Below are 22,829 nucleotides of genomic sequence, written 5' to 3' on the forward strand. Positions count from 1 at the left end.
GGGAAGAGAGACCCCAATGATCTTCTAATGATCTTCTCAGCTGCCCTCACTATCTGCTGCAGGGTCTTGCAGTCTGAGATGGTGCAATTTCCGAACCAGGCAGTGATGGTAGTGTAAAGCATTCTGCTAACCACTACACTACCATGCTAGTTCTCCAAGTCTGATTTTAAAAGCACTAAAGGCAGTTCGAGATACTGCAGCGATGAATATTCTTTGTCACCCAATTAGAGAACCAACTGTATCAGGGATCAGAGGGAAAATAAATCAGCCATGGCCGAATGGCAGAGAAGGCTTAATGGACTGCTCCTATATCTTATGGCATTTACTCGGCATATTTCAGAGCAAATCGCTTTATTACAGAGAAGTTGATTTTTGAAATGGAAACCATTTTAATCTAAGAGCCATAGTGTACAGTTAGATCCCGGAGATGGCGATAACTTTGCACTCAACGTAAGACCAAAGCGTTGATTGTGGACTTCAGAAAGGATAAGGTGAAGGTACAGGCACCAGTCCTCATTGAGGGTTCAGAAGTGGAAAGAGTGAGCAATTTCAGAATCCTGGGTGTCAGTGTCCTTGAAGATCTATCCTGGGCCTTACATATTGATGAAGCTACAAAGAAGGCACAACAGTGACTTTATTTCCTTTGGAGTTTGAGGAGATTTTGTATGTTCACCAAAGACACTTGCAAATTTCTACAGATGTACCATAGAGAGCATTCTGACTGGCTGCATCACCACCTGGTATAGGAGAGGGCAGGGTTGGGGTTTGAAATAAGCTGCAGAGACTTGTAACTCAGTCAGCTCCATCATGCGCACTAGTCTCTGTAGTATCCAGGACATCTTCAAGGAGTGATGCCTCAAAAAGGGGACATCCATCATTAGGGAACCCATCACCCAGGACATGCCCTCTTCTCATGGCTACCATCAGGATGGAGGTACAGGAACCTGAAGGCACATGCTCAATGATTCAGGAATGGCTTCTTCCCCTCTGCCATCTGATTTCTGAATGAACCCATGAACACCACCTCACTACTTTACAATTTTTATTTTGCACTAATAATTTAACTATTTAATGCATACAATTCAAGGTTTCTTTTCTATATTATGTGTACACTGTAATGCTTCCACAAAGACCACAAATTTCACAACACATGGATATTAAACCTGATTCTGATCTAAATGTCTCCATGGTCTATTGGTTGAGGAGCACATGTTGGTCAAAGCACTGGGGAACCTCAAAGAATGAGCAATTGGTCAATATGAGGGAATGAGGGGAGAAGAAAGATATTGGAAGTATAGAGCTTGGCCTCCACACAGAAAATGACAAAGCTTTACAGTGTGTAAAACCTAATGGGTTTTAAATAAACTTTTAAAATGAGCACTGACCCGAAGGGAGTGCTGGAAGAATTATTTTAGTTTTTTTTAAACAGATGTATTTTACACCTGCCTAGGAAAATATGTGGACCTTTGACAAGTCTGTCTTCCGGTTTTTCAATGGACATTGAACCCATGAACACTACCTCAGACATTTTTAAAATTTTAATTTGTTTTTGCACTGCTTAGCTTGATTTAGCTGTTTAATAAACAATTTTAATTTTATCAAAGTACATATATGTCACCATATGCAACAAAAGCATCTCAAGGTTGAATATTGTGACATATATGTACTTTGATAATAAATTAACTTTTGTTAATTTATTGTGCTACTGATGCAAACATTTATACCTTAGGTACTTGAACTCCCCTTCCTCACCGTTTCTTCCCATTCATTATCATTTTCCTTTGTTCTATTTCGTTCTCTAGCTTTCAATACGTCTATCTTTTACGCTTTAATTCTCTCCCCATACGTTCAACAGCTAACTCAAATGTTTCAGTGGCTTTCCTATACAAAAGCCCGCAATTTCCGACCCTTTCCTGCCCCTCACACCCGTCCCACGACAGTCAACTTCACATCGCTGCTCTGGCCGCTACTGCGCCGGCGCCCCGTGACCAATTTCACGGCGGGCGCACATCAGGCCGGCGAACGGGTGGCGTTTCCTAGGGAACCGATTTCTGAGTGGTCCGGGGGGCTCGGCACGTGCGAGGGAGAGGCGGGATTTCCGGGGCTGGCGCGCGCTGCCAGCGCCGTGCCCTTTACGCCGACTGGCGAGGGCGGGATTTCCGGCGCAGCGGACGCTGGTTTAAAGACCGCCGGACCAAAATAGAGCGGCCCCGCTGTCTTGAGTTTTGGAGGCGACGATGTCCGAGCCAAGGGCGCCGAGGTTCAGTGACGCGGCGCTGAAGGTGTTGGTGGAGCAGGTGAGGGCCCACAAAGAGGTTCTCTTCCCCTCGGATGGGAGGAAAATGCCTCGGCAGACGCTGCGCCAGGCCTGGAGGGAAGTGGCACTCTATGTCAACCTCAAGAGTGTTACTCCCAGGACCTGGCTGCAGTGCCGCAAGAAGTTCAACGATCTGACCCGCACTGCCAGGGTGAGTATCCCATTCCACCAAACCAAAAAAAAACAAAGTTGCAGCCATTTGGCCCGAAACTGCCATGTTGGGGGTATTCACTCTCCAAACAGCCTCATCCCATCACTGCTAGTTATAAACACAAGAGCAGTACGCACAAAGTGATGAAGAGCTCAGCAGGTCAGGCAGCCTCTATGGGTGGGAATATACAGTTGACGTTTTGGGCTGAGGTCCTCCATCAGGACCCAATAGATGCTGCCTGACCTGCTGAGTCTGTGCCAAGCCTTATTCATAATATGGGGTCTAAATGTAGGCAGACCATGTGTTTACTCAGAACTTCTTTATAATATTGGGAAACTGCAGATGCTGGAGTCTGAAGCATTAATGCTGGAGATCCATGTGACTCAGTTGGGGGAAGTAATCAATGTCTTGGGTTGAGACCTTTCATCTGGTCTCCATTTGTTGACAGTCAATTTGCTTCCACAGATGCTGCCTGATCTACTGAGTTCTTCCACCATGTTGTTTCTCTATGAATACTATTTTGCCTAATCATTGCAGTTTGGTTGAAGTGTTGAATATGGAATTTTTATTTTCATGAGCTTCTTGGGGGATTTAATAAATTTACATGTAAGAGACTTTCACAAAAATGGAATATATAGAATATGAATATGTAGGCATTACTTTCAACTGACATGGGCACAAGGTGTCAAATGATTTCTTTCTGTGCTGCAAATGACTATTATTTGCATTGATGCTAACTTAATTAAAAGAAAGAAATTACAAATAGCACTGGACAACAATTTTTCCCCCATGTATTGCTTCCTCACAATTTTTTTTTTGTTTATGGTAGACTGCTTGAAGCTATAATTTCAGACTACTTGTGTCACTTAGGAATTTGGAGAAACAAGAAATTAACTTATTGATTATAATATGTTTAATTGCATAATATTGCTGATGCTTTGCAACAGTTCAACTAAGCTAAAATGTTTTGTTGATGATTTTCGTTTGTACTTGGTGTCTGAGGCTTCTCGTTTAAGTATCAACAATAATCAGCTGGCATTGATGAATTCCAGTTGCCCTGATATCATTTCTCCATGACTGCAATGTCCTGGTGAAACCTTTCACTATGTTCGTCACTGACAGTGCCAAGATTGTCAGGGGAGAAGTCTAAATGGGAATGCAGAGAATGAATCTTTGCACTTCATGGTTTGTATGCTTGAAGCATGTTGCTAACCAGCTGCATGTTTGGTGCTCTGTAGTTGATAAGAAAATTTTGAGTGACATACTTGAATGCCTTCCATGCAATTTTCTCCAGTCCCACAAGAAGTTCTTCAAATTTCCTGTCATTGATGATCTATTTGATTTGTGGACCAACAAAAATGCTTTTTTAAATGAGTTATTCTGACTTGAATTATGAATTGAAATAACAAATATAAGTGATATTAAAAATAGTGCCTGTTTGGGAACTTTCATGGTGATTTTCAAAATCCACAGCCCTGAATCCATAAGATACACCCAAAAGTATTCAGGAAGTAAAATATTCGTTGTCCAGTGTTATTTGCATTGATCACATCTTACTTAAAAGAAAGTACAAATAATTAGTTGGAGGCTTCTAACAGTCCAACACTTTCCAAAACCTGTCCCACCACCACGCTGATCTGTGCTGTTTCAACATTTTAAACTTTTAATAACTTTTTTGGTAAATCAATAGAAATCTGTATTTTTGTGCTTACTGAGTGAATCAGGTCTGATTATAGAAAATTCTGCATCAAGTAAAATCACTACTGCATTTAAAGATAAAAATCTGAATATCTTGAATTGAAAACATACAGCCTTGAGGCCAAAGCTACTCACTTTGTGCTTCACAGACATTGATCCAGTTACAGTATACATACATATTCTCTGGTAGGTACTGTATGTTGGTGCGGCTTGGAAAGGTGGAATATATTCTGTGCACGGTCCAATTTAACGTTATGTGACTTGATGATTACAGAATGGACAAGTGTACTGTGATTCCAGAGTGCTGGGAACTTAGCTTGTAGTGGGTAGATAGAACATGAAACATTATACAGAGCCATTCATTATGATGTATATTAATACACTCCCACCTGCCTGTACATATAGATTCCCACCATTCTTGCCTGTCACTTGTCTGTCCAAATCAGGGGTTCCCAACCTTTTTATGCTATGGACCAAAATATTAAACAATCGGTTTGTGGACCCAGGTTCGGATCCCCTGATCTAAATGTTTCTCAAACATTGCTATTGTTACTGCTTCTATCACCTTCCCTAACCATGCACTTTAGGTACCTATCACTCTGTTGTTTCAGTAGGTATGTTTAATGTCAGAGGAATGTGTACAATATGAATCTTGAAATTCTTTTTCTTCGCAAACATCCATGAAAACAGAGGAGTGCCCCAAAGAATAAATGACTGTTGAATGTTAGAACCCCAAAGAACCCCCCAGCTCCCCCGTTAAGCATAAGCAGCAGCAAAGCAATGACCCCCCCCCCCCTCCATCGGCATTGGCACCCCCCACCAGGTACTCAAGCGTGCAGCAAAGTGTCAATAAAGACACTGACTTTCAGTACCCCAAAGGCTACTCCGTTACCCATTAATACAATATACCACAGCTCTCTCTCTCCCTAATAAGGGAAAAAGAAGTGTCTCCGTTTCACAGCGAGAGGGAAGACTTAATAAAACAACTCCCTGATTTATGGTACTAAAAATCCGTTGTGTCACTTTTTCCGAGTTCTCTGCCCAAAGAACTTGGGGTCTGTGGGCACGCAGGCAGTAGCCAGCTTGTTGCTTTTGATCTTCCATGTACCCCCAGACACATCAGGTGGCGGCACCAACCTTGAATCCGCCTGTCTCCAGAGTCACGAAAATCTGGCATCCTGAAGGCGCGCTAGTCTTTCAGGCTATGTCCATGGCATATTGAAAAGTGTCTGGTTGTGAGGTCCTGAGAGCGGGTCCCATTTCCACAAAGAACCAAAGTCAACATGTAACTCCAGGTCAGTGTCTTTAAAAGAACCTTGAAAAGGGAAAAAGGAGATATCAAAGTTAGAAATAGAGCTGTTTCTGAAGATGAAAGCAAAGGAGTCATCGTTAGATGGCATCGCTCTCCTAAGCTCTGCCCATATTGTATAAATATATATGAAGAAAACAACTTGCTTTGCAAACCTTCTCAGCTTAAACCTATGTTTTTTAGTATTTGACATTGCTTGCCCTCTGAAAATTGCTCTGTTGACCCTATCTACGTCACTCATTTTATAAACTATCGGGTACTGATCTCTGCCTTCTCTGCCTCTGTTGCTTTGGGTGGGGGGGGGGGGGGGAACCAACTCAAGATTATCCAGCTTCTCCTTATTAGCGAATACACTTTATTGCTGGCATCATCCTAGGGAACCTTTCTCACACTCAGAATCAGAATCTGGTTTATTATCACCAGCATGTGTTGTGAAATTTGTTGACTTAGCAGCATCGGTACAATGCAATACACAATAATATAGAAAGAAAAAAATAGGCAAATCAATTACAATAAGTATATATATGTATGTTAAATAGTTAGGTTAAAAATAGTGCAAAACAGAAATAATATACAGGTGGCTTTTCGAATGTTGGCTATACGACAACTTGCTGTTACGAAAGACTTGCATTAGTACCTGTTTTCGCTAACCAAAGAGGATTTTTGCTTTTATGAAAAAAGGCGCCCGCTTTATATGTGTGTTTACCCCAAGAAAGACTACAATGACCGTGAAGCCTTGTGCGGGCAGTTGTTTGCGCATGTGTGTACGATTTTGGCTTGCTGCCTTCCCGAGTTTGATAAGTGAAACTACACCATACCTACAATATTTCTACTTTATATAGGGTGTAAATTTATCATATCATTCCTGCTTTTACTATATATTAGTGTTATTTTAGGTTTTATGTGTTAATTGCTTTGATTTGGTAGGTTATTTTTTTGGGTCTGGGAATGCTCAAAAATTTTTCCCATATAAATTAATGGTAATTGCTTCTTCACTTTATGACATTTCGGATTACACACAGTTTCATAGGAACGCTGTACCTTCGGATTACAGGGGGGAGACCTGTATTTAAAAAAAAAAGTGAGGTAGTGTTCATGAATTCAGTATCCTTTTAGGAATCAGATATAGAGGGTAAGAAGCTGTTCCTGAATCACTGAATGTGTGCCTTCAGGCTTCTGTACCTCCTTCCTGACAGTAACAATGAGAAGAGGGCATGTCCTGAGTGATGAGGGCCCTTAATAATGGAAGCCACCCTTCTGTGGCACTGCTCCTTGAAGATGCCTTGCATATTACGGAGGCTAGTACCCAAGATGGAGCTGACTAATTTTATAATTTTCTGTGGCATCTTTCGCTCCTGTGCAATAGCACCCCCCCCCCCCCCCCCCCCCAATACCAGACAGTGATGCAGCCTGTCAGAATGCTATCCATGGTACATCTATAGACACTTTCAAGTGTTTTGGGTGACAAACCAAATCTCTTCAAACTCCTAATGAAATATAGTCACTGCCTTGCCTTCATTATTGCTGCATTGATATGTTGGGACCAGGTTAGATCCTCAGAGATCTTGACACCTAGGAACTTGAAATTGCAGTTTCCACACTTCCTCTGTGAGGATTGGTTCATGTTCCCTGAAGTCCATAATTAGTTCTTTGGTCTTATTGATGTTGAGTGCAAGGTTTTATCTACGACAACACTCAACTAGCTGGGATGTCTCGCTTCTGTATGCCGTCTCATCTCCATCTGAGATTCTACTACAATAGTTGTATCATCAGGAAATTTATATATAGCTCAAATGCTATCTGTAGCTAAACAGTTATGGGTAGAGCCAGAATAGAGCACTGGGCTAAGCACACACCCCTGAAGTGCACCAGTGTTGATCGTCAGTGAGGAGGAGGTGTTATCACCAATCCACACTGGTTGTGGTCTTCCAGTTGGGAAGCCAGAGGCCCAGATTCTATAGCTTATTGATCAGGACTGTGGGAGTGATGGTGTTAAATGCTGAGCAATATGCAACAAACAGCGTTCTGACCTGGGTGTTTGTATTGTCCAGGTGATGTAAGGCTGTGTGAAAAGCCATTGAGATTGCATCTGCTGTAGGTCTATTGGGACCTGCCACCTTGTGAGGGAGGGTTCACCCTCCTGAAAGACAGCCTGTCATCGGCCTCCAAGACACAGATCACAGGGTCACTGGGTTCAGCAGTGATCTTCACAGGTGAAATTATATTCTTCCTTCCAAAGCGGGCATAGAAGATGTTGAGCTCATCTGGTAGTAAAGCGCCACTGCCATTCATGCCATTGGGTTTTGCTTTGTAGGAATTTACATCTTGCAAACCCTGCCAGAGTTGTCGTCCATCTGATGTCACCTTCAGCCTCGCTCGGAATTGCTTCTTTGCTCTTTGAATAGCCCTCTGCATGTCAAGCCTGGTTTTCTTGTACAGACCTGGGTCACCAGAATCATGCCACAGATCCAGCCCTCAACAGATGACAAACCTCCTGGTCCATCCATAGCTTCTAGTTTGGGAATGTACAGCAAGTTTTCGTAGGCAGGCACTCATTCACCCAGGTTTTAAGTTGGTAACAACTACGGCATATTTATCCAGATTGGAAGATGAATCTCTGAATACAGTCCACTGATTCAAAGTAGTCCTGTAAGTGCTTCTGTGCTACCCTTGTCCATATCATCTTGGCCCTCTGTACTGGTGCTGCAGTCTTCAGTCTCTGCCTATACTCAGGGAGTAGAAGTACAGCCAGGTGATCAGACTTCCCGAAGTGAGGGTGTGGAATAGCACGGTAGGCATTCTTGATGGTGGTGTTACAGTGGTCCAGTGTGTTGTTTCCTCAGGTTCTACAAGTGATTTGTTGATGGTAATTATTTAGTGACTTTTTCAAGCTGGCCTGGTTAAAATCCCTCAAAATGATCATGATGGCATCAGGGTGTGCTGTTTTGTGCATGTTGATCCCACTCTCTCCAAAGCCTTCTTATTCCTTCTACAATGTGGTGGCCAAAACTGAACATACTGCTCCAAATGTGGCCTGCACAAAGTTTTATACAGTTGCAACATCATTTCCCAATGTTTATAACTAATGCCCTGAACATGAAAGTCAATACTCTGTGCACCTTTTTTTGCCACTCTCTCCATTTGTTTGCAACCTTTAGGGGGCTGTGGACTTACTCCCCAAACTCTCTCTGTACATAAGTGCTCCTAAGGCTACTGCCACTTACTGAATACTTTGCTCTTGCATTGGGTCTTGCGAAATGCAACACTTCATATTTGTTCAAATGGAACTCATTCTGCCATACTTTCAGCTGAGTTTCCTCCCAATCTCTATCTACTGCATCCTTTGCAAAACTTAATTGCCATCCATGACTCCACTAAGCTTTGTGTCATCTACAAACTTGCTAATCAGGCTACCTCTATTTCTGTGCAAATCATTATATAGGATTGAATGTGGTGACATGTATGTACTCTGATAATAAATTTTACTTTGAATTTTGATCTAAATTTAAAATAACATCTGAGTTATAAAGAATGACATCCAAGTTACAAAGGAATTTAAAAATAAACAACTCTAAAATTAGAAGAAACGTTGGCTGCCCCATTCAAGTATTGCATGTGCATAAAGTTTCTAAATATAAAGGGGCATCAAGAATTAAAGTTCAGATTAAAAAAAAGCTCTGAAATCGAAGGAAGGTAGCTGCCCCATTTAAACCCAAATATTGCATGTCCCCGTGGATTGCACTTAGAGATTGCCTATGGGCTGTGGGTGGGTGGAGGGAGGGGGAAACATTGTTCAGTTGCATGACAGCCCTGGGGAGAAAGCTGTTTTTCAGTCTGAATGTCCATGCAGAGATGTTTCTGTATCTCTTGCCAGATGGTGGGAAATTGAATTGGTGATTAGTAGATGATAAGTTCATCACAGTGTGAGTAGTAGATGGTTTCCATATCTGTTAGTTGTTCTGTGATGCTCTCTTCAGTCCTGATCAATTGTTGAAGTGCACCTTCGTTGATCTTGTTGCAGCTATTGTACCATACTGTTCTAAAGTATGTCAGTATGCTGTCAGCTACACATAATTAAAGGTTTATCTGCAGCCTTAGGAGCAGGTTTGCTCTCTTTAAATTCCCAAGATAGTATAGGCACTGCTGAGCCTTCCCTGTGTGCACATAAAAAAATTATAAGTGATAATAAAAAATAATTAGTGCAGAAGAGGAATAATGAAGTAGTGTTGATATGTTCAGAAATCTGATGACAGATTGGAAGAAGCTACTCCTATAAAACATTGCGCGAGGGTCTTTAGACTCCTGTACCTCACCCCTGATGGTTGTCATGAGGAGAGGGCATGTCCTGGATGGCGATGGTCCTTAATGATGGATGCCACCTTCTTGAGGCATTGCCTTTGGAAGATGCCGTCAGTGGTGTGGAGTCCAGTTTCCATGGTGGAGCTGACCAAGCCTCTTTTTACTCTGTGCATTGGAGCCTTTGTACCAGACGGTGATGCAATCTCTACTGTACATTTGTGAGCTCTGACAAGCATCCACTATTTAACATCTGTAATCATTTTTTTGAAAAACTAATTGTCAAACTAAAACCAGTCTGCCCTTCAGAATGGTGATGTTTTTAAACAACACATGAGTTTATTTAAGTATTCTTAGTTAACCTGGTCATTGAACCAAATTGCGCTAACTGTGGCTGACAGTTCTGAAGGAGGATCTCTGGTATTCAATTGCACCCTGGACTTGTCAGATTCCTAACATTACATTGAAGCGTTTGCTGTTGTGAACCTGAGCTAGCCAGACCACATGTACAGTTGGAATCATCAATCATTCCTGCCCCAGGAGGAGGAAGTTATATTTCTGCTTTGGTACTTTATTGTTTTAACTTTTATCTACAACACTTTAAAAATATAGCTAAATATCAGAGATATTTAAACTGCTTAAAAAAAACCTTACAACTTTGACAGGAGGAGAGGCCTTCTCTCCACCTTTGCCTTCTACCAAAGGCTGCCAGGAGTTCTGGCATAGGATTCAGCAGGATATACTGACTGAGGCTTAGTTCTTGTTGCTTCCTGTGTATGCTTTGCTGCCCAACTATCGTTAGAGGAGATTCTGTTGTTTGGCCCTTTGGATTAGTTGCATCTGATTGTGGATAGGTAGCTAGGTTCATTAGCAGAACTGTTAATGTGCACTTTGCCTTTTTGTGTCATTGTTGTGTGCACATTGGACACAGTAATCTGACTTAAGAACTATTTAATTGGCTTTTAATAGCCTGGGGGTGACTTGTTCTCATGAATAGTACTTTATCAAGTGCATATCTATCTTTCACTGACTGATTTCAAAACTTTTTTAAATGGCAGAGCATAGATGGAGTAAAGATTTAGATCAGTCATGACTCATTTTAATATAGAACAGACAAGAATGATTTGCACTTCTTCCTGTGTCATGTTCTCCTTCCATCTACATGTTTTTCTTACAGTCTCTGCATTCATCCTCTTCCGTGGCCCTATTGCAAACTTACCCAACACCTTCACCATGGGTATAATTTATCTATCTATCCCTCCCCTTCCCTCTGGACCTTCAAGCCACGTACCCCAGCAGTCCCCCAATTTAATCCAAGCCTAATCACTGGGCAATTTACAATGACTAATTAACCTACTGTTACATATTCAGGCAACAATAAATATATGAGCACGGCAAGGGTTTATATAACAAATAACACGTTTATTAAACACTGAAAACAAACCCCCCCAAAAGTAAACAAACACTAACGTAACCGGAAATCAGCTGCTGTGCGGCAGCTCAAACAGTTCTTAAAGCGATGTTGCAAAAACAGTTCTTTTAAGTAGTATTGTCAAAAGGTTAAAATGCTCACAGTCCATTTAAAAGGAGAGACTTTATAAGACTATTTAAATTCTCTTTCACGTCATTTTGCTTCGATCCCCGACGTTGAACTTCCTGTAATTTGTTCCAGTAAAAGTCTTAAATTTGTCCGAAAAGGTTGAATTTTAGAACAAGACCATGTAGAATGTAAAAAAAGTACCAGTTTCTTGGTTACATCGGAAACACTGATCAGATAAATTTGGATTTAATTTATTTTTTGTAGTGCAATATATAATTGATGTAGAAAATTATATTGCACTAATCTTAACCGAACATTTATTGTATTTGTCATACTATCAAGACATAGTCTTGACCAATTTGTTTCTTCAATTTTAATATTCAAATCACTTTCCCATTTTTGTTTTGACTTATGGACTCCTTGTTTAATTGCCTGTTTTTGAATCAAATTATACATACAAGATATAAATTTTAATATTTCCTTTTTGAATTAAAATTTCTATTTCATTAGATTTCGGCAATAACATTGTTTGACCTAATTTTTCTCTTAAATAAGCCTTTAGTTGAAAGTAACAAAATAAAGTGTTATTTGATACTTTATATTTATTCTTTAATTGATCAAATGACATTAATATACCTCCTTCAAAACAATCTCCTATATATCTAATCCCTTTTTGAAACCAATTATATAAAAGTTGATTGTCCATTGTAAAAGGAATAAGTCTATTTTGAATTAAAGATCTCTTTGCTAATAAAGATTTTTTTGTCTCATCATCAACATTTATCTTATTCCATAAGTCAATCAGATGTTTTAATATAGGAGATTCTTTCTTTTCCCGTATCCATTTAGATTCCCATTTATATATAAAATCTTCTGGTACGTTTTCTCCTATTTTATCTAGTTCTATTCTAATCCATGCCGGTTTATCTTTCTTGAAAAAAGATGCAATAAATCTAAGTTGATTTGCTTTATAGTAATTCTTAAAATTTGGAAGTTGTAACCCTCCTAGATCAAATTTCCATGTCAATTTTTCCAACGATATTCTTGACATCTTACCTTTCCAGAGAAACTTCCTCACATATTTGTTTAACTCTTGAAAAAACTTCTGGGGTAATTGTATTGGTAATGATTGAAATAAATATTGTAATCTAGGGAATATATTCATTTTTATAGTATTTAAAATTACTGCCTTGATCAGTTTGTATCTCCTTAGGTAATCCAAAATAAGTAAAAAATTATAAGAGCCTTTGTCACAGTTTTAGCTTTTATTTTCCTAAGTGGTACTGCCTCTGGAAACCTAGACGAAGTACACATGATAGTCAACAAATACTGATAACCAGTTTTTGTCTTTGGTAATGGACCAACACAATCTACAATAACTTTAGAAAATGGTTCACCAAATGCTGGAATAGGTTGTAATGGAGCTACTGGTGTAACCTGATTTGGTTTACCCACAATTTAACAAGTATGGCACTTTTTACAAAACATTGCCACATCTTAGACCAGGCCAGTAAAAATGTTTTAAAATCCTGTCCACAGTTGTCCCTACCCCTTGATGTCCACCTAAAGACACACTATGAGCTAAAGTCAAAATCTCATTTTGATAAACTTTCGGGACAACTACCTGGTAAACAACATTCCAATCCTCACTTGCAGGAATTGTAGGCGATCTCCACTTCCTCATCAACACTCCTTTTTCCAAGTAATATCCTACTGGCACCTTCTCAATTTCACTACCTAGTAAAGCTTGTTCTCTTAACTTTATAATCTCAGAGTCTCTATTCTGCTCTGCTGTCACGTCCTTCCGAGACAGAGATAAATCTTCATAGTCAGACTTCCTCCAAGAATCTTGTTCAAACAACGAAGATAAGAAAGTCTCTGACAAATCCTCAAAATTCGAATCCTGAGTTGAACAGTCATGAGTAACAACCTCATTCTGCACATCAATCTTTTTAGCCATAGCTCTTGTCACAACACAGGAAGAATCTGTGTTAGAATTCAACTCTGGTTCCTCTGACTCCATTGTCAAATGCACTTCAGGAAAAACTTGTCCACCTGCCAAGTCATTACCTAACAATAAAGAAATACCCTTCACAGGTAAGCTATGCTGTAATTCTACTTTAACAAATCCTGTAACTAACCCTGACTTTAAATTTACTTTATGTAAAAGTACAGGCATAAAATCACTCCCAAAACCTCTTACGTAATTTACCTCACCAGTATCAGACTCTTCATTAAACTTCAACACACTGTCTAACATCAGTGATTGAGAAGCTCCAGTATCCCTAAGGATTTTTATTGGCACCAGAGTAGATCCTTCTTTCAAGGATACAAACCCTTCAGTTATAAAATGATCATGTCCCTTTTTAACTTGGTCAGACTCTAACAAAGCCTCATTTGTGTTCATCAAACCCTGTAACTTTACAGGTGCATCAGTATGTTGCACACAAGCATCTGGAACTGCTTCCTTCTCCTTTTTCAATCTGAAACAGTTAGCTATTACATGGCCAGGCTTCTTACAGTAGTTACAAATAAGACCAAACTGTCTTTCCTTCACAGGTTTTCCTTCCTCCTTACCTTTCTCATTAACTTCGATTTAATTTCTGATTTACCTTGAGTCTCCATGTTATTTTTCCTCTTAAAAATTCTGCCCTGAGGAAATTTATTCTTATGGATTAAAATATACTCATCAGCTAATCTAGCACAGTCCTGCAATTTATCAGTATCCCTCTCATTTAAGTAGGTCCTTACTTCAACAGGAATGCTTCTTTTAAATTCCTCCATTAAAATCAGCTCTCTCAATGTATCTTAGTCCCCATTTACATTTTTAGAAGAAACCCATCTCTCAAAACACACAGCTTTATCATAGGCAAATTCCACATAAGTTTTTTCCACAGACTTTTTCAAACTTCTGAATCTTTCCCTATAAGCTTCTGGGACTAATTCTTATGTGTTTAGAATATGCATTTTCACAATATCATAATCAAGTGCTTGTGCAGCAGTTAAAGCTGTGTAAACTTGTTGTGCTTTGCCTTTAATTACACTCTGTAACAACACTGACCATTTACCTCTCGGCCACTCTGACATCCGAACAATAGTTTCAAAATGTTGAAAATATCTTTCCACTTCTGTTTCACTAAATGGAGGGACCAATTTAATTTTTTGACTAGCAACAAACGGCTTTCTAGAACCAGAAGACTGTTTCCCAGACCTTAATTCCTCCATTACATATTCAAATTCTCTCTGTTTTTGTTCAGCCTCCAATTTACAACGCTCCAACATCATTTGTTCGATTTGCAACTGCATCTCCAGATTACTTATTGGAAATGATTCTAAAATCGAATTATCAACAACACCCGAATCCACATAGTGTGACGCGATTTTCCTCTGTATAACAGCCTTTGATGTAGTCTGCAAAATACCTTTAAGTTGCAATCTACGAGCTATCTCAGATACCTCAGTTTTTTTCGCCTTCGCTAACAACTCCGCATCTGACGAAGCCAGAAACTCATCAATATTTATCGTTGCCGAATACCACTCACAAGCCAATCAAACAAAAGAATCGAGTATTCCCCTTATCCAAGACACAGATTCAAAAGTTAGCAAGCATCTAAACTCAAAACGATCCAATCCCGGACGAGCCCCCATATTTATGTTACGTATTCAGGCAACAATAAATATATGAATGCGGCAAGGGTTTATATAACAAATAACACGTTTATTAAACACTGAAAACAAACCCCCCAAAAGTAAACAAACACTAACGTAACCAGAAATCAGCTGCTGTGCGGCAGCTCGAACAGTTCTTAAAGCGATGTTGCAAAAACAGTTCTTTTAAGTAGTATTGCCAAAAGGTTAAAATGCTCGCAGTCCATTTAAAAGGAGAGACTTTATAAGGCTATTTAAATTCTCTTTCACGTCGTTTTGCTTCGATCCCCGACGTCGAACTTCCCACGAAGAATTTACGAAACGAAACGGCTTAAAGGCACTGACCTTTCCTTTATCACACTGTCCTCAATCTTCTGCTATCCCGCAGAGATTAACATGAGAAGAGTCAATGAATTCCTTCCGAATAAGGATTAAATAAGGTTGAACCAGTTTCACCGTCGAAATAGATTCTCCTCGATCTTTAACTCCCGAACTCCGATCTTCACTCTCCACTGATTCTCAAACTAGCAGTATTGTAAACAAACTGCTGGCAATGACCTTTTAAACTTTAGGCATCAGATAAAACTTCATCTTACAACTAAACTGCGTCATCACATTAAATCACGCAATGGCATGAAGTCAACTTGGCAAATCCAGCCATGAACTGCCCCCCCCTCACAAGGTGGGGTCTTCCTTTTATAACCTGTAAAAAAAACAAAAAAAAAACACCTGTCACATGATCTCTACTGGCAGGAAAATGACATCACTCCACCATCACAAGACCATTACCTCAAGTCCAGTATAGCTTCAACCCCAGTCACATGACAAGGGTACCACTGTCATGTCATGAGTATGTAACACTACCAATCGGTACGTCTTTGGACTGTGGGAGGAAATTTGAGCAGCCTGAGGAAATCCCTGTGGTCATGGGGAGAACGTACAAACTCCTTACAGGCAATGGTGGGAATTGAACCCGGGCCACCGCACTGTAATGTGTTGTGCTAACCACTATGCTACCATGAAGCAGAAAGCAGCTTTGACCTGGTAACTGGAAAACTTTTCAAGAGTTAATTGTTCTTGTATATCCTCCTGCAAGCACCTTGTTGCCACTCATACCTTGGTTCATCCATATGATTTGAAGCTACTTCAAACCTCTCTATATTTATTACAGTAAGCAGCTGCTAACTCATTGCCATTTTTCCCACAGGACAAGTTGGCACACAAACCAAGGAATCCGGCTTGCAGTGGGGAACGACCAGCCTCCATTCAAGCCACCACTCAGATGGAGCAGGAAGCTCTGGACATCGTTGAGATTTACAGCAGGAGGAGCATTGAGAATGGCGAGGCAGGAGGCCAAGTACCACAGGGTGTCTGGCAAATTTCCCTCATCTGCTGTGTTCTTAAGCATCACCCAGGCAATGTGATCACCCTGAAATTCAAAAAAAAAGAACAGAAAATGCTGGAAACATTCAGATAGCTGTATGTGGAGGGAGATAGGGTGAACGTCTGAGGATAGTCTTCTTTCATTGTAACTGGAAGAATTCTGATGTAATTCCCATGCTCATCTGTAGTGATTAGTTTAAAACCACTTAGAGATCGAGTACAGGGGTTGACACCGATGCATTTCCAAAATAATGAATTTTCAAATCGGGGAAAAAGTACATTCGATCCTTTATTGCGAAACCAGTAAAAACAAACAACCTTACCGCAATTTAAAAGATGTAACGAAATTTAAACTCGCCATAGAGTGAAATTACAAAATTAGCAGTACTAAGTGGTCCAGCGGTCTAATAACAGCGTAATAGCGACCTAGCAGTCAACAAAAATAAATCACTCCCAGCTCACTCCGGCTCTCAACCTTCAACTAGACTAAGCTGAACTGAAGACAAAGCATAGGTATGTTTCTGTACTCATTTACTTCTGCCACGCCCAGCCCATGTGACAAATTACCCATAATACATGTGCAACACAAACTACAATGTAGACTCCATTAGACAGAAAATGGATTCATGGCTCCTACACCTTTACCTCTTTTTCAAAAAAATATTCCTGTTGGTTTTTTTATCGAGGTTAACATTTATTGCTGAAGTATAGTTGACGTTGAGCCAACAGGTTTACAAGTAGATGATGGTATAGCATGAATGTGAGGAAGGACAAGCCAGTGATTGGGTACAAATGCAGACACAGCAAAGAGTTAAATTGTACCACAGAGGCAAAATTCAAAAGGGTGAAGAATGCCTAACTGAAAGTGTTGTATTTAAATGCATGTAGCATTTGGAATAAGGTGGATGAACTCATGGTACAATTAGAGATTGGTTAGTATAACACTGTGGGCATCACTGAGTCGTGGATGAAAGAAAGATGTAGTTGGGAGCTTAACATCAAAGGATATACTTTGTATCAAAAGGACAGGAGAGCATAGGTGGTGATGTGGTTCTGTTCGTAAGAGATGGAATTAGATCTTTAGAAAGAGGAGACAGGGTCAGAGAATGTTGAATCTTTGTGGGTGGAGTTAAGAAACTGCAGGGTGAAAAAACCATTATGAAAATCATAGATAGGCCTCCAAATAATAGCTAAGATATGTCAAAGAACTGGAATAGGCTGTTCTAGGCAGGGCATGCTCCAGTTTCTAGGTGTCTTTTTTTTCGCATTATTCATGAGATAAACTAGTGTTCCCTAGTCCATCAATCACATTATAACCTGTTATTATTATAGGAGATGTACCTGTAATTACATTTTTCTGTTTTCTCAATATTGGCACAATATCACCAAAAATGTATTCATAAGTGTTAGATTTTGGTTTTGGACTAATACATTTTAGTTGTACGAGAGGAGATTCAGTTGTAGAAATTTCAGTTCAGTTGTAGAAATTTCTGACAAGGCTTGATGGATTGCATGTGGGTAAGGGTGGTATTTGTCCTAATTGAGTGGGGGTGGGTCTCGACTGGGAAGGTAGGGGTTGCTGTCCCCAAGCTACCCAGGACTGAGATGAAGAGAAATTTCTTCACTCAGGATGGTGAACCTATGGAACTTTAGAAAGACAGTTGGACAGGTACACGTATAGGAAGGATTTAGATCAGGGGCCCCAATCTTTTTTATGCCAAGGACCCCTACCATTAACTGAGGGATCATCTACCATTTAGAGAGATATGAGCCAAACACAGTCAAATAAATTGGAATTGGTTTATTATTGTCACATGTTGCGATACAGTGAAAAGCTTTTCTTGCATTCTGTTCATGCAGATCAGATCATTACATAATGCATTAAGGTAGAACAAGTTAAAACAATGAAAATGCAAATAAAGTGTAACAGCTGTAGAGAAAATGTGCAGGGAAGGGAGCTGCAAACAAAATGAGGGAGATTCTGAGCTGGAGACTATCTTGCTGTATAAGGGAGCATCTTAATAGTCATATAACAGTGGACTAGAAGCTGTTCTTGAGCCTGATATCTTCTGCCCAATGGGAGAGGATAAAAGAGGGAGTATCTGGGGTGCGTGGGATATTTGATTGTGCTGGATGCTTTGCAGAGGCAGCAAGATGGAAAGGCAGAGTCCAAAGAGCTGGGGGTCCCAACCTGAGGTCCTTGCTTAATGGTATTGGTCTGTGGCATTAAAAATGTTGGGAACCCCCGCCACAGAGGGAAGGCTGGTTTCTGCAGTGTGTTCATAACTCTCTATAGTTTAAAACAAGGCTAGCTTAGTTCTGCATCTTGGTCAGCAGGGATCGGTGAGGTTTTAGGGCCTGCTGTTTTGTTTTCTATTACAGTCGGCCCTCCTTATCCGCGGGGGATTGATTCCAGGACCCCCCCGCAGATACCAAAAAACATGGATGTTCAAGTCCCTTATTTAACCTGGCTCAGTGCAGTGGACTTTAGGACTTGGCAGAGCTCCGGACCTTATTTAACCTGTCTCAGTGCAATGAAGAGAAGTCTGTACATGCTCAAACAATGAGTGCTGGAGAGAGAACTTCTGTTTTTTCTTTCAATCCCGATTCGCGGTAACCTATGCACATCCTCCTGTATACTTTAAATCATCTCTAGATTACTTATAATATCTAATACAATGTTAATGCTATGTAAATTGTTATACTGTACTCTTTAGGGAATAATGACAAGAAAAAAAGTATGCACATGCTTTAGCAACAAGTGCTGGAGAGAGAACTTACGGGTTTTTAGGTTGAATCTGCGCATGCGGAGCCTGTGGATAAGGAGAGTTGACTGTACTCTTTGTGCAGATCGATAGCTTAATTTGCCACAGTAAATTGCCACTGATAGTTGCTGAGTGGTAGAAATGGGTGGGGGATTTAATGAGAATGTGGGAGAATAGAGGAAATAAATATGGGAGGAGAAAAAGATATATATTTGGAATAAGAGTGAATGATTTGTGTGTACTTGGTGGCTTGTTTCTATGGTGTATTTCTCTGAGTGCTCGACAACTGCTATGCCTCCTGGACTCCTACAGCTGCAAGAGTCAATGTGTAACTCTCTGCCTCCAAAATAAAAATGTTGCTTGATTGCCTGGGGCACGGTATGACATTACAAACAGGTTTGTGGCCAAACGTTTGCCCCAATTCCCTTTGCTTTTCCCTCCTTTCTATGACATTTTTGATTTGGTTACTTTGGCCTGCCTCTGGTGCAGGAATTCCCAACCTGAGATCCACAGATCCCTCAGTTAATGATAGGCGTCCATGCATAAAAAAGGTTGGGAGCCTCTACTCTAGTGTGTCTCTTAAGGCTGATCCAAGCTTTGGAAGAAAGGTATAGTTGTGATGTTTGCAAGCGGTTACAATTAGGAATAGCGCAGGTCATACTTCAGTACATCAAAATGGAGGAAGTCCAATTTCTAGTCAGTTCTGTCTTCCATTCTCAGAGTTGAAATCAACAATTTCAGAGAATGGCATTTCCAGCATTTTCTGATTTTTTTTTCAGATGTCTGTCACTTGGTGAATTTTCTTTTCATAATTTGAGATGTCATTTTGTGGGGGAGCATTTGCATCTCTTGCAGAAAAAAATGTTTTTTTTACTTGCCCCATTACTGCATCCATTGTGCTATCATTTAAAAATAATTAATCTGATCTCTAACAATTTGTTATCATCTCCTCTTCTTTTAATGCATCTTAAAACTTGTTTGTCAGCCTTTGAATGAAGGATCGTTGACCTGAAGCATTAATTTTCTCCATCCACTGATGCCATCTGACTTTTTGAATACAGTTTTGAATTTAATGTCAGGTATCCAGCAGCCACAGAATCTAGATTTTGTGACTTTGTGGTTTAATATCTACCATTATTACGTACCCTTTCTAGGACTGGCTGACCTTTACCCTTCTTTTCCCCCAGATATATCCCATTATTTGGGCCTATCTGGGCGGGAGATGGAGGAGGATCACCTTACCAAAGATGCATTGCCATCAGCTCCATCCTACCAATACAACACTGAACTCAACACTTCTGTTGTGAGAGATGGGACAGATGGATCAGCTCGGGTTGAATTATTCAGTAGTAGTGAGCAAGATCTGGCCATGGTGGATAGGACAGTACAAGAGACAGATGACAGAAGAGTAAGCTCAGATTCGAGCTACACGGAAGAACACAGAGACTTGGATTTGAGTGGCCCAGCATTTAAAAGAAAAATCTTCCATGTTCATCATCAGTTACTTGAGGCTTTAGACAATCTGTCTCGGAGCTGCCTGACGCTGTCAGAGAGTGTAGAGGAGTCGGCTTCCATACTATGTGGTGTTCTGCCACAAGGCCTTGCTACTCTGCAGACTACCATGGAGAATGTGACCAACACTCTGGATGCTACAGTGAAACCCTCTGTTCGGGAGTCAGTGAGCCCTGAATTGGCATCATTGATTGAGGCTCAGACTAGTGCTATTCAGGCTCTGACCTGCACCATTTCCTCTGGCTTGGAAAGGTTGGGGGGATGTATTGATAGGGGCTTTAACCATATCACAGAACTCCTACGGTCTGCTTTCCCATATGTCAGTGATAATGTTGAATCTCAATCCCGTGGTCATGGAAGAGTGGGAGAGGCGAATGCTGCTGTCTCTCATAGCAGTCGTGTGCCTGCTCCCTTGCCCTGCCCTCAATTCCAGGCTCCTTCTGTGACAGAAACAATACTACAGTCAACACTTAGGCCCCCTCATGCTCAAACCCTGAGAGATCAACGATCATGAACATTCCAGAGCTTTGACTGAGTCATAGTAGCCTTTCACTGTACAAGCTGAAACCACTGTGGAATCCATGTAAAAGTGTAGCTAGGAAAACACTTAAAAAGCATGTAGGATGGCACTAGAGTGCTAATGTAGGTACCATGGTATCAATAAAGTGTAAAACACTTTGCAGTTTTAACTTTGACAAGAGGTTATATTTTAACTAAACTGCAGGGTTGGCTATCAGAGTCTTCAGTGTTGGGCAATGATTGGAATATTTCATTGGAATTTGAAGGACTGTTAGAAATACTCTTCAGGATTGTTGATGAGTAAGGGTGTAGCATGCCTGATCCAGGGTTTAAAAAGATGATAAAAGCTAAAACGTTATTTTTTTATATAAATTATCACATGACTTTTAATAACAATTGTTCTGCCAGATGACATAATAACTTAGCATACAGTTTTAACATACCCAGATGAAGTAAACACTAAAATAAAAATACAATGAATTTCTTCTCTGATTCCGTCTTCACAGATGCTGCCTGATTTGTTGAGTGTTTTCAGCATTTCCTGTATGGTCTTTAGGCATCCAGCATTGGTAGTTTACTCTTAGATGTTTAAATATGGTATATGCTTCTCAGTGAAATTAATTTGCAGTGCCCCAATTCCCAATGGCTACCATGTAGCTACCTTAATTATGACATTTATACCTTGCTGTTATTGGACCTATAACTTCAAATTGATACATTTCCCATGAGTAATGAAATAATTATGCGGACTTTACTTATGCTGGGTAAGCTAAGCAAACAGTAATAGTCATAGAGTAATAGAAAAGTACAGCACAGAAACAGGCCCTTCAGCCCATTGAGTCCCGTAGAGGATGAGTTCCTGTAAAAATTGGTTGGCTAGTTTAGTATCTTATGGATCTAACAAGAGATTAGAGTGCACTTTTCATTGCTTACTATGAGATTTAATTAGCTTATAGTTAAGTGTGCTTTAAGAAGAGTGATCAGAATATTGCATATAAAGGTGGAAGTGAATTGGTTCAATGGGATGCCAGGATCTTTTAATTCAAACAAAAATGAAGCAAGATACAAAGGTTTGAGTCAGGAATTGGTTATGACAGATTGGGAAACAATGTTGGGAAAAAAACATAAAGCAATGGCTAACTTATGAACACTAAAACATGGTTCACAACAATGTGCATATCTCAGCACAAAAAAAACAGGAAATGTGATCTGGTTATGGATAACAAGTTAAAGTTAGAATTAAATTGAAAGGAGAGACTTAAAATGTTGGCAGAAAGCAGGCCTGAGGATTGGGAAATTTGCCGAATTGAGCAGAGATCTAAGAAATTGAAAAGGAATGGGAAAGTAGTAATAGGGTGTGAAATATAAAAACAAACTTTAAAAGCTTCTCTTGATAAATTAAAAAAAACCGAAAGATTAAGTCCTGAAGAAGGGTCTCGTTCGGAAACATCGATTGTTTGTTCTTTTCTGTAGCTGCTGCCTAACCTGCTGAGTTCCTCCAGCATTTTGTGTGTGTTGCAAATGATTAAACAATAATGTAGATCTCTCACACACACAAATGGGAGGAATTATATTGGGAAATAAAGAAATAGCAGCAAAATTAAATAAATGAATTACATCTATCTTCTTGGAAGGTGATGCAGAAAATGTTACAGATTATGATACAAAATATTAAAGACAAAACTGAATGG

At 40.0% G+C, this 22,829-nt stretch overlaps 1 protein-coding gene across 5 annotated transcripts; it reads left to right on the plus strand.

Annotated features, from left to right (window-relative positions):
• Nucleotides 1-2,141: 2,141 nt before the first annotated feature.
• Nucleotides 2,142-22,446, plus strand: LOC132391429 (myb-related transcription factor, partner of profilin-like). Of its 5 annotated transcripts, none has more exons than XR_009511208.1 (3): nucleotides 2,142-2,468; nucleotides 16,167-20,186; nucleotides 20,295-22,446. XR_009511208.1 is itself a non-coding variant. In XM_059964635.1 (3 exons), exons 1-3 carry the CDS (start codon nucleotides 2,238-2,240, stop codon nucleotides 20,412-20,414), a joined length of 564 nt encoding a protein of 187 aa, XP_059820618.1. In that variant the 5' UTR covers nucleotides 2,142-2,237; the 3' UTR covers nucleotides 20,415-22,446. The 5 variants fall into 5 exon arrangements, 3 of the variants coding, with proteins under 3 accessions (XP_059820618.1, XP_059820599.1, XP_059820608.1); XR_009511209.1 differs by having other exon boundaries at nucleotides 16,167-16,855; XM_059964635.1 differs by having other exon boundaries at nucleotides 16,167-16,379.
• Nucleotides 22,447-22,829: the final 383 nt, after the last annotated feature.

The sequence above is a fragment of the Hypanus sabinus genome, chromosome 1 (genome assembly GCF_030144855.1).
Source record: "Hypanus sabinus isolate sHypSab1 chromosome 1, sHypSab1.hap1, whole genome shotgun sequence".
In the NCBI taxonomy this organism is placed as follows: domain Eukaryota; kingdom Metazoa; phylum Chordata; class Chondrichthyes; order Myliobatiformes; family Dasyatidae; genus Hypanus; species Hypanus sabinus.